Source organism: Hirundo rustica, chromosome 7, assembly GCF_015227805.2.
Source record: "Hirundo rustica isolate bHirRus1 chromosome 7, bHirRus1.pri.v3, whole genome shotgun sequence".
NCBI lineage: Eukaryota > Metazoa > Chordata > Aves > Passeriformes > Hirundinidae > Hirundo > Hirundo rustica.
The window spans coordinates 19,829,738-19,841,031 of record NC_053456.1 but is presented as its reverse complement, the minus strand read 5'-3'; the positions used below and the strand labels follow the sequence as shown (position 1 = coordinate 19,841,031).

At 35.5% G+C, this 11,294-nt stretch overlaps 1 protein-coding gene across 2 annotated transcripts in view; it reads right to left on the bottom strand.

Moving 5' to 3' along the window:
* Positions 1 to 456: 456 nt before the first annotated feature.
* The window catches only part of GAD1 (glutamate decarboxylase 1), a 33,525-nt gene continuing 22,687 nt past the window's right edge, over positions 457 to 11,294 (bottom strand). For both annotated transcript variants that reach the window (XM_040069327.2, XM_040069328.2), the window contains 5 exons: positions 10,019 to 10,097; positions 8,296 to 8,445; positions 6,866 to 6,973; positions 6,129 to 6,218; positions 457 to 4,602 (listed from right to left, as the gene is read on the bottom strand). In XM_040069327.2, the coding sequence (XP_039925261.1) occupies positions 4,429 to 4,602; positions 6,129 to 6,218; positions 6,866 to 6,973; positions 8,296 to 8,445; positions 10,019 to 10,097 (601 nt within the window). In that variant the 3' untranslated portion in view covers positions 457 to 4,428. The remainder of the gene's footprint in view (positions 4,603 to 6,128; positions 6,219 to 6,865; positions 6,974 to 8,295; positions 8,446 to 10,018; positions 10,098 to 11,294) is intronic.

Sequence of the window (11,294 nt, the reverse complement as noted above, 5' to 3'; positions counted from 1 at the left end):
TTTCCTATATCTGTAAAAATCAATGACAGTACTGTGGATAATACATAGAGCAGCAATTAATCAGAATTTATCTATACCATGAAAAAAAAAGTATACTTTTATTAATTCAAAATGTACTTTTTTTTTCAGTCTATTTGGTAAGAGAAAAACGTAAAATTATTTTATGTCCTACAAGGCAGGTTACCCCAAAATATGGTCTAGAATCCAAGATTTTAAAGCACATTTTTCATATTATACACAGGACTAATGTCTCAACAATCCTGACCGAGGTTCTGTGCTTATGGTTCTTCCTCAGCCTCTCTTGGTACAAGCTCACAGTCAATTCACAATGAAAATTAAATAGTTGCCTTAGCATTTGCCTTACTATTTCTAGGGTGAGAGATAATGTTACCTGGCTTTTGTCTCATATTCTTAAGGAAACAAAATATCTCACAAAAATTTTATGAGACAAATTAGTCATTTTTATGATAAACTTTTATTGAAAAATTAAAACTGCATTGCAATAACTTCTTTATAACTTCAACATTTCTTAAACCACAAAACAGAGATTTTGTTTAAAAAATCTCTTCATATTTGTCACCATTCAAAAAACAGATTATGAGCTAATTCCATGATGATTTTAAAAATCTGGATTATTCCCAAGGCCCCTGCTTCTGGCTGTCTGCTGTGAATGGTATAATCTATCTTCTCTAAAAATTACCTTTAATACCACAATCAGAATTTTTCTCATTCAAAATCGCCAGCTGCTCTTGATTTTTAATCCAGTGGTCAGTCCTTTCCAAATAAATTTTATCAGTTAATAAACACTGCAGCTACCTGTTCAGCTAAGATCTTGTCTATTGTTTAATTGATGTGAATTCACGCATGCAAAGTTACAGTGATTGTCCGTGTGATTTTTAAAGGCAAAATTGCTACCCCAGAATATATTTTAAACCTCAGAAAAAAAAAAGTCGCTCACCTGGAATTAAAAGGCTTTACATTAGTCAATACTTCTGTACATCCATAAATCCTAATCTCTCACAGTCAATAGTATATGGATCAAAAAGAAGGAAAATTCCAGGCCAGCCTTTGTCTGAGAAGCTGTGGCATATTACTCAGATGGAAATGACCTAATAAGAAAACAGATGAGTTTTCTCACTAATGACTGTAACTGCTCTGTTAAAATCAGCTAACCAAGTCAGAAATTGATATGAGCACAGTGCCTGTTGAACACAGTATGTGTAATAGGAAAACACCCCAGAATCTGATATTAGGATCAAAGGCTTTGCAAAAATCTGATTGTGGTCATCTGTGTCAAGACACAACACTGCAGAAAAGCAAAATAAATGCAGAGGGTAGGAAGATAAATTGACACCCTCTGTCTTTAGAGGCAACACCTATGCATTAACTGTCTCCCAAAACAAGCAGGAGGAGCTTCATTATTCCCACCTAGCTGCAAACCATCAATGGCAAGAGGAAGAATCTCTGATGCTTCTGACCTTCAAAACATAAGATACTCCATCAAATGAAGAAGCAGAAATTTTAGTGAGAAAAGCATTTAATCTGCACTGAAGAGCTCTAGATCTGTTCCTGACTACACCACAGAGCTGTCAGGAGCTGCTGTATGAATGGCAGTCAGCTGTATCATGGTCTTTCCTACACTTCATGATCAGCATGAAGATGATTCTCTTCACCTAGTTTATGTGCTTCAAGGAGAATTAACATCTCAGATACTTCAAACTATTATTAGAATATTGAGATGGTGATCTAGATACAGGGTTCATGAGGTTAAAATATTAAGGTTAGAGGGTTGAGGGTAAGTTAGAGCTTTAGTAATACTGTTGTTGACAAGAGAGGTGGAGGAAATCAGACATTCCCACCTAAGAACTGGTGGAAATCATAAGAACCACGGTGTTTTCGTGGAAGACATAAAATCCTTTAGTGAAACTAAGTCACCAGTTATATATCTTTGGATTAATTATATTAGTTCATATTGTTTCTCGTAAACAAGAAGGACTGAAAGAATTTTTTCAAACGTAGCTGCCCTTTGAATAAAGTAAAACTGAGACCAGATTTCAGATAGAAGTCTGAAATAGAAATGTGACGTGCTTCTTCAAAACAAACTTCTTTCTGTAGTCTAAGAACAGCTCTTAGTTTTGATGAATAGCTGGTGTTATAAAGAATGGCATTTAATATTATGGAAGCCAGTACTGAAGTCCACGTTCATGCCAGCTACATCGGTACTGCATGCCTCAAGTCATACAGCATGGGTGGTTACACCAGGAAACGTCAGGTTTTGAACACACAGTAACACAATAGGCTTGTCATTGAGGAAGGTTCAGGTTTAAGATCGAGAAGGCAAGAAACCAGCTACACTGTCTTGAAAAAAATCTAATGAAAGAAATACTGTATTGGTAAGATTGCTGGGGTGTTTAATGATATGAAGTAACAATGCAGATCTATTTTGAAAGTCATACTCATAAATCTAAAGGTCAGTGACAAATTGACAATAATTTTTAGATTCAACACGATTGGAGGAGAAGATTTTACAGAAGGTTATGAAAGAGGAATAAGCTAGAGTCCTGTGAAAAGCTGGAAAGGCTGTGCTGTAAGAGACAGCTTTTACTGGAACAGCTTCTTCTCCCTGCGCTAACACAGCCACAGATGTGAGACACCATCCTCAAGAGACAGCCGTGGGACCTGCAGGATGGAAACCTCTCTTGCCTGTAGGTGTCCTTCCACAGGACTGACAGGGGCCAGAGAGACTGCAAAAACTGCACTGCACGACTGTATTTCGCTGAAAAATTCTAAAATAATTCCATTTTATTACTGAGGGGGAGGGGAGGGAGAAAAAACAATTAATTACTGACTTGCAAAAAATCACATATGAAAACACTTGAAATCAGCATATTCCGTTTATCATCATGACACTAAGTCAGTGAACAGAGGATTATTGAATCTCCATTTTGTTCCACTACTCTCTTTCCAGTATGGACTTTTCCACTCAGAAATATTGATTATCTAATGACTAAAATTGATCAAGCCACAGATGAATCTGGTGTCTATACTTTGAAAAGCCTAATCAGTTTAAATTATTGGGACAAGCTAGCTGTATTAGAAGATACTGAGATTATTTTTGTTTTTATTTATTTTATAAGCTCGAAATAGGTAGTGAATTCTATTTCATTAAAAGAATGATGCTGGTTAAAACTCCCACAGAATTTAGTTGAAATGGTCACAGAGGTCAGTCCTGAAATAAAACTCAATAACAGGGGCCTTGGTTAGCAATCAATATTCACTAGAAAAGCATTCAGAACACTGAACAGACAGTCTGACATTACAAGAAATGAAACTGAAATTTCTAATAATTCTAATAGATTAAAGGGATCCCATAATTTGTTAGTCTATACACAATGTCAGAATTCCTTATCTTCAGTAAAATTATCTGTAAGTTATTACTTTAAGGGCACTAGGATTTAAACAAAAGTGTCAACTAATATTTTTATATTTTTTCTTTGGCTCACAAAGACACTAAAATACCATAAACATTATTTAGAACTTCAATAATATATAAATAGGTTACATTACAAACAGAAGAAAATACAAGACAATTCTTCAGCATGGTAAATCTCTGCATATAAATAAGCAAATATTTCAGATACCTACAATTAAACAGTTATCTTGCTGTAAAACGATTACATTTAAATCCTTTTACACAAAGTCATTTAACAATAATATACACAATCTACACAAATTAACCTCTAAAAATACAGCAATAATATACCTGTTACAATGACTGCTACTGTCATCCCCTGATTTGACACTAAAGGGCAAGTACAACTATTTTACTCAAAGGTGCTCTTAGAGATTGCTGTTTTGTACGTGAGAAAAGCACCAACAATAAGATCTAATACTGTTATACATTTTCTTTAGCTCCTAAGAATCTACATTTTAGAAATGTTTCTATATGTTTATTTCTGTCTGGCAGAAAAACTTGTAGCACATTATCCACATCAAAGTTGTTGAAGGAAAACTTAATTTTCTTAAAGTGGAAAACATGCTGTGGCCTAGATCTAAGTTTATAACCACTTTTAAAATATATATATGTATGTATATTTTTAATTTTATATATTTATTTATACTGTACATATATACTGTGCAGAATTCTTAATTTGCTATTTTAATACTTATTAATTTTCTGCTGTCTACGATAAACAAGACCAATGTAAGAGTCAATAGTACTTCAACTTCAAGATAATACATTTTCCCTCAATAATATGATCTACCAATACGTATATATTTCAGTAGCCTATAGTTGTTTTGTTTAAGGATGTCTTAGGAGCTGGAACTTACAGAAAGAGAATTTCCTTTAATCACGTTCTGCAGAACTGGGTAAAAAAAGAGCCAGTGCTGGAAAACAGTGAATTAGAGAAATAAATAATTCAACCACTACAGCTCCTGCCCCAGTCTCTCAATTTCCTCAATGAGGAAGTCAATGTCAGACTTAGTTGCTGCTGGGTTTGAGATGACCATTCGGAAGAAGTTGACTTTATCGCCCTGAGGCTGATATCCAACCATGGTGGTACCTGACTCCATCATCAATGCCTTGATTTTTGGTGCCACCTTTATTGTTGAAAAGACAGAGAGAGAAAGAGAGAAGAAAAATTATTCTTTCCTTGTATGTCACAGCATTTCTTAATTCAGAAAAAATAATTTGCCAGGTGTTTATTTCAATAAAAAATGTCTGTGACAAGATAAAGCTTGAAAAATTAAGTATGTAGGATTGGCTATTTAAAGGAAAATTGACAACAATAACATCCATCTTTTTGATTTACAAATTAATAGCATCCAGAGTATTCACTATGTAATAATTTTATATATTAAACTTATATTTTGTTTCTTTATGCTGTAGGTTTTGTCATGAAACATTTTCTGCTTCTGTATGAAAGTCCACTCCAGATCTTCTTGAGGGTAATGGATGCTTTCCATGAGAATATTATGTATTCTCAAAGCATTTTGTACATGGGGACAACAATGGAAAATTTTCGACAAGATCTATGTCATAAAGAATATTTTTTGTTAGCATAAGCCATGGAAACTTCCCAGTAGTTTTGCAGTACTGCGCATTTACCACAATCTCACTTCCTTGGTTTAATTTACAAGACATAATGTTCTGACAGTCTTAATATCTGGTATTGACTGAGCCCAGTTTTTCCATCCAGACCTTCATTCTCCTGCTCTGCTCTCTGCCAGACAAGGTCAGATGTCTGGCTCTTTTACTGTTTTGTGGAATGCTTTATGATGTCCTCTAACATTTAACAGGGTCAAATCAAATATTTCATCCCTCTTGCTGTTTCTTACCTCTTACCTCTATTTTCCTCTATTCTCTCTTTTTCTGGCAATTTCTTTATCTAACATGGGACTGGCTTGACCCAGGAATTTCACCCAGGAATTTCTGTTCTCTCCTATACTCTTTCCTCATTGTGATTTAGTCATTAAATCCTCTACAAAATCTCCCAAGTTTGCCCATTCTTCTCCCTTCCCTAACACACAGACACAAAAGAGCAATTATTTTTTATGTCTGTGAAATCATTCTTTTGTCTCCTGAATGTATTTCATTCCACTTCTGTCTAAAACACTACAACAAACTTACTGCATTTTTCTTCCCTCAAGTCCTGAGTAACATGATACCTTTTCTGGTGGTGCTTCTATGATGCTTTCACTTCCCTCTACTACTTCAAATAAGTGTATCCCAAAGTCCTCCAAAGGGTATTCATTTTCACTGAAATGCATGAATGCATTTGCATTTAAAATCAAAATAAATACCTGAGAAGGATCTTACAGGTTTTCATGTCCTTTACCTGTCCGAGCATTTTCAAACTGCCCTTCTGTTTCTCTTGTTGATGAGCTGTCCTATCCGAAGTAGACTGTGAGGTCTGTAGGCCTAGCTACTCTTTGGAGGCTTCTAACACTTGTGAGCACAGGATAACTGAATATGTTCTGAATCTGGTTCTCTTGGGAAAACATGACTTCAGCATCAATATAAATAAAGACAAAAGTGAATAAATATCAAGGTCACAACAAGCAACGGAGAACTGATGTCTCAGAATTTGGAATTATCTTTTTGACATTTAACCAAAAATACTTACCCTGTGTAACTTTTCTCTTCTCTCATCAGAGTCTGGCATGCCCCTGAGACTTGGAGGAATATACCAAAAACATACATTTGTATGCTCTGGCTGCAAGAAGAACAAAACATACACATCAATTAAAAAAACTGTTCAGATCAGTCCCACACTAAAGGTAGCATATTTTATCACAGACGTGAAAGACAAAATACTTTCCTAGTCCTGCATGTTAAACAGAGAGAAATGGATTGTACTGCTGCTTGCCTCTGCTGCCTTAGATTCCCTCTACATCATCCCATTTGCAATATTTAGGTTGCTAATGAAGTGGAAATGCTTTTCACCTTTGCGCAGTTTTATGAGTAACTGTTTTCCAGGATCACAGCAAGGGCAACCCAATTTTCCTTTCCTTAGTAAAAGGAGAAATGAAGTTTATACTATGATGCAAAGGTTTATGTAGTGGCACTAGCAACAGAATACACAGCAAAAGTAGCAGATTCTCAGTTATGGACATAATAATCTCAGTATGAGTGGGTTGTATTAAGGTAATTTTCATGCCCTAGACTGAGAAGGCCTCTGCAGAAGAGGAGGAGATAAACCTGACTTTTATGGTACAAAACCACATGTATCTGACAGAAAAAACCTGCCCAGATGCCAATAGTCATGTAGCTCTTTATAAGAGCAGTTTTGCGTGGCTGTTTGAAGAACTGTGAGAAGCATGAAGACAGATTTGGCTCATACATATGTGAAAGCAAGCTTACCTCGCCTTCAAAAACCATCTCAAATTCTTCTCTGTTTTTGATTTTAGTGTAGAGATATTCTGCTAGCTCCAGGCATTTATTGATCTGATTTTCAAATCCTACTGTACCCTGTTTTAATAAGAAAGTAAGTATTAATTATATGGTGATTTTTTTTACACTCTGATGCAATCACCTTTTCAGATAGGTTTCACTTTTATGTATTTTCAGGCAGAAAACATTTAACAGTATTATTTCTTGTAACTTAAAAGTAACATTAATCAATGGTAAAAAAGTGGTCAGAAGTGTCCCAATTATAAATCACTATTTGGTTTGTCCCATTTTAAGAGAATTTATTATGAAAACAACAAGGACTTTCACTATTTTTGGTTAGATTATTTTAGGTCTTTTGTATTTTTTCCAGTTTCCAAAAATATTATGGATATTATTTCCTGGCTTCACAGCTGCTGGTTAAAGATCAGAAACTCGGAATGGAAAGTTGAAAGTGTAAGAATTGGAAAGTAAATTATTTCCTCTGACCAGTTTGCTAGAAATGAGCATTTAATCAGCAAGCAAAAGTCTGCAATATGGTTACTAGGAGTCACTTGCCTACTTATTGGTATCATGTCAAGATCATAATCCCAGAAAAAGTGTATGACTGTTGATAACAAATATTGGTGTGTTTTTTTAAAGCACATTTTATACATGAATGAAAAAGCAAGCATTTTCTCCCAAACTGGCAATTGTTTTATGATTTTAGAGTTTATTGTTAGATCAAATTTATTTTAAAAATTAGACTCTAGACAGGTTACCCAACTGAATTTCCATTTTGCTAGCAGAAGATCAAGAATAACAGTAATGAGACAACTGCAGATAAAGCAATAAAAATGGAATGTGTTTTCTTTACTATATGATTACTCCATCTTGAACATGTAAGCCCGGACATAAGCCCATGTTTAAATTCAGCCATCCAGGCATACCACTGCAGTACCAGGTAATCAGCTGTGGAATCATCACTTGGGCAATGCTTCCTCAGGAAAAGGCTTTGTTTTCCAAGTCACCTATAAGATCTGTGTATTGAAATGTAATGTTCAAAGAACCCTTGTAAGTCATCAAGGCTACTCTGCCGTTACTACAAGTAATCTGTCGTAAAATACGTATGCAAGCGTAGAGCATCACAACAAGAGATCATTTTGGTGCCCTGCCCTCAGCAGTTTTTCTGCAGGAATCGTCTAGTGACTTAAATCTTTCTTCTAATTGCCATCTGAATTTACTGACAGCTAGCATTGTTCTACAACTCACACAGTTCCTTTCTGAATTAGTACTTGGATACTTGTGTGCTTAGAGATTGTAATGACACAAACATTTATGTCAAAAGGAAGTATTCCATTATGTGACACTTAGAAACTAAATAAATACATTTCTGGGTATGGAGCTAAGCTCTTGTTATTTACCTTTGCTTTCCACATCAACCAGAATTTGAAAATGTCCACATGTCGACCACACTGGATTGCCTTATCTCCAGTGTCATAGGAGACATCATACTGTTTGTCTGGCTGGAAGAGATAGCCTGCACACATTTGATTGCAGCCTTGAAGGATACCCTACAATGAAAAATGTGTACACTTACATAACTTACCTGGCATTTGTGCAGGAGAGAATGTACACGTCAATAATGCATAAAAACATACTACAGGAGAATTGTTCTCTCACAGGACATATTATAACATACTGACCTTCTTTTGTAAAACTGAGCCACAAAAGTAATTTCATAACCTAAGGTGGTTCTCTTAGAAGTCTCTGAGTAGTCATATGTTTTTACATACACAAACACCCTCCCTGAGAAAACACTCACAGATTTATAATTTGATAGATACTTAGTTTGTGATATTACTTTTACCCACTTCAACATATAAGGCTGTGTTCATTAAACTTAAATTTATGATTTGTTAAATTACACACTATAATAAAGCTGTGGTCTCTCAGTGCAACAGATTGCTACCCAAAATTAAGTGAAAAATTTAATTGAAGGTTTAAGCTTTGTATGTTGTTCAGCTTTACGACACTAAACGTTAGTGATAAGTATAAGCACAAATGACATAAACTGGATATTTTTTGCATATAAATAAATATGGTTCACAGACCAATAGAAATTTATAGACCACTGTTAAAAATGTCTGGCAGAAACACCAAGCAGCAAATTCCTGTAGGTTACACAGAAGCCTGACATGTGACATTTTTTAAATGGTTTGCATTTTCTTTAGAGTTTATTAGTGTTTTTTGCAAGAAACTTGAAGACATCAGTGTGTCTCCTAAATACAAAAACATCTACCAAAGTTCTCACAGAGAACAAAAACTTGCCAAAATCCTGCAATGGCTAGCACAATAAGTATGTATGCATGTTTCCCTTGGATAGATGTGTTTTACAAAGGGAAATAAATGCTGCAGTCTTCAGTTTAGAGTTGGATCAGCTGGAAGAACAACGGCAGACCTAAGGCTGCAGCTTACAACTCTTCCATCCTGGTTCTATACACAGAGGTTACTCCTTCAACTGAGTGCTTCTAGGAGCAATTGGCATACAAGAGATTAGTAGATGACATCATTAGTCCTATCCACATATGATATGATTTTCTTTTTTATCACCAAATAAAAATATGTGTTGCTTAAAAGAAACAAGACGCTGTTTTTACTTTCATTGATGGCAACAAAGAATCTAGATGCCAGCCTTAAAATATAGAGTCATAATAAAAGCAGCATGTTTTCTTTTCAACAGAACTGGGAAACTTCTAAACCACCGTCTAAGGTAAAAAACTTGCCTCTTCCTTGAGCAGTTTAGACTGCAAGCAAGTACTAAGACTGAGGCTCTGTGTTCAATATATCATAGAAACCACAGAGCAGATGCTCAGATGAAGTACATTAGCATGGCTCTATTGTTGCTAGTTTGAATATACAAAGATCCAACAGGTGAGGATCCAACCTCAGATAGAATCAAAAAAGCCAAAAACCCCAGGACAGATAAAACAACTTCCAAAACGCAGTGTAAATCCACACAATTATTTCTTCCAAAAGAAGCTTTGAACTTAAACAGATTTTTCAGTACCCTCTCAAAAAGTAGGGCTTGATATTTACTTTTTTTTTTTTTTTTTTTAATGTTTAGTTATTAAATATAAGGCAGACCTTCTCCCGGACAAGAATGGCAGAACATTGTAACAACACTCCCATCATCTTGTGTGGATTCCAAGTGACTGAGTTGGCTCTGCAAAAAAATTACACATTCAGGTCGGTCTGAAAAACAGAAACTTAATCTGGAGCAGTCTGTTTTCTGCTTTCAGCTGGAAATATATGGAGTTTTGACCATGATGATATCAATATGGATATTATTACTGCCATAAATGTCTTCTTTCCCAGCTACGCTGTCCAGGAAAGGAATTGGTTTTTGTGTTAACACTGCAATATCAGACTTGTGATTAGTTTATATTATTACTAATACAAGCTAATTAGTATCAGACTGATACAGTAACATCATCCCCAGAAGAGTCCTCTTCTAGAAAAAGCACTAATAAAAATAACAAAACCACTTTGACAGGTTCTATCAGTTCAGGGTACTGATAGGGAAGGTAGGGCTGTCATAGAATTTAAGGACTGATATGAATTGTGGGAGAATATGGTTCTTTATTAAACACCTGCTGGCAAAAATAGAAAGGAAATAAAATGATGTTCTGCATGCTTATCTCCTTTCCCTGTTAGAGCCACAGCCCCTGCTTGTCAAGTCTATGGACTGTTAAAAGGCTCCAAAACTTTGCATCATGTCCTACAATTCTGTATGTAAAGCTTAAAATCTCTTACATGTAAATACAAGTGAATACAGAAGATCACCTAATTTACAAGTCAAACAGATTTTCTGCATTTTAACATACTATCCTAGACAGTTTAATGGTGACACTGAAATAAATGTGCCAACATTGCACATCCATTGACCTTTTCACCCTAAGTAATTAATTACCGAGCGTCCCCTTGATTCATTGCACGTTCCAGAGAAGCAAAGTGCATAACTGTATTTCACAGACTATGTATGTGTTTTTACAATGTGGTTGAAAGAAAATTAAAATATATTTCCTCTTCTTCTACACCCTGCTCTCAGAGGACACAGACACAACCACAGTTTCTCTATTTTGAGCAACACAGTGATGTCTTCACCCCAGTCTTAGGAGCACTGATTTCTAGATACAATTCCAACCCCTGTATGTGCTAGGTTAGACTGTAGCAGCCCTCAGCTGAAAGGACACCGCAGCCTGTGCTGTACTTGGGGAGCTCTCCATCCATCTAACATCAGATGCTTATGCGGTGCAAACCAGCAGATAAATAGCTCAGACTTAGGAGGCAATTATCTTTTAGAAAAACTTCACTAACAGCTCAGATGGAGCAGTCAGGAAAAAGGAATTTATATAACAAC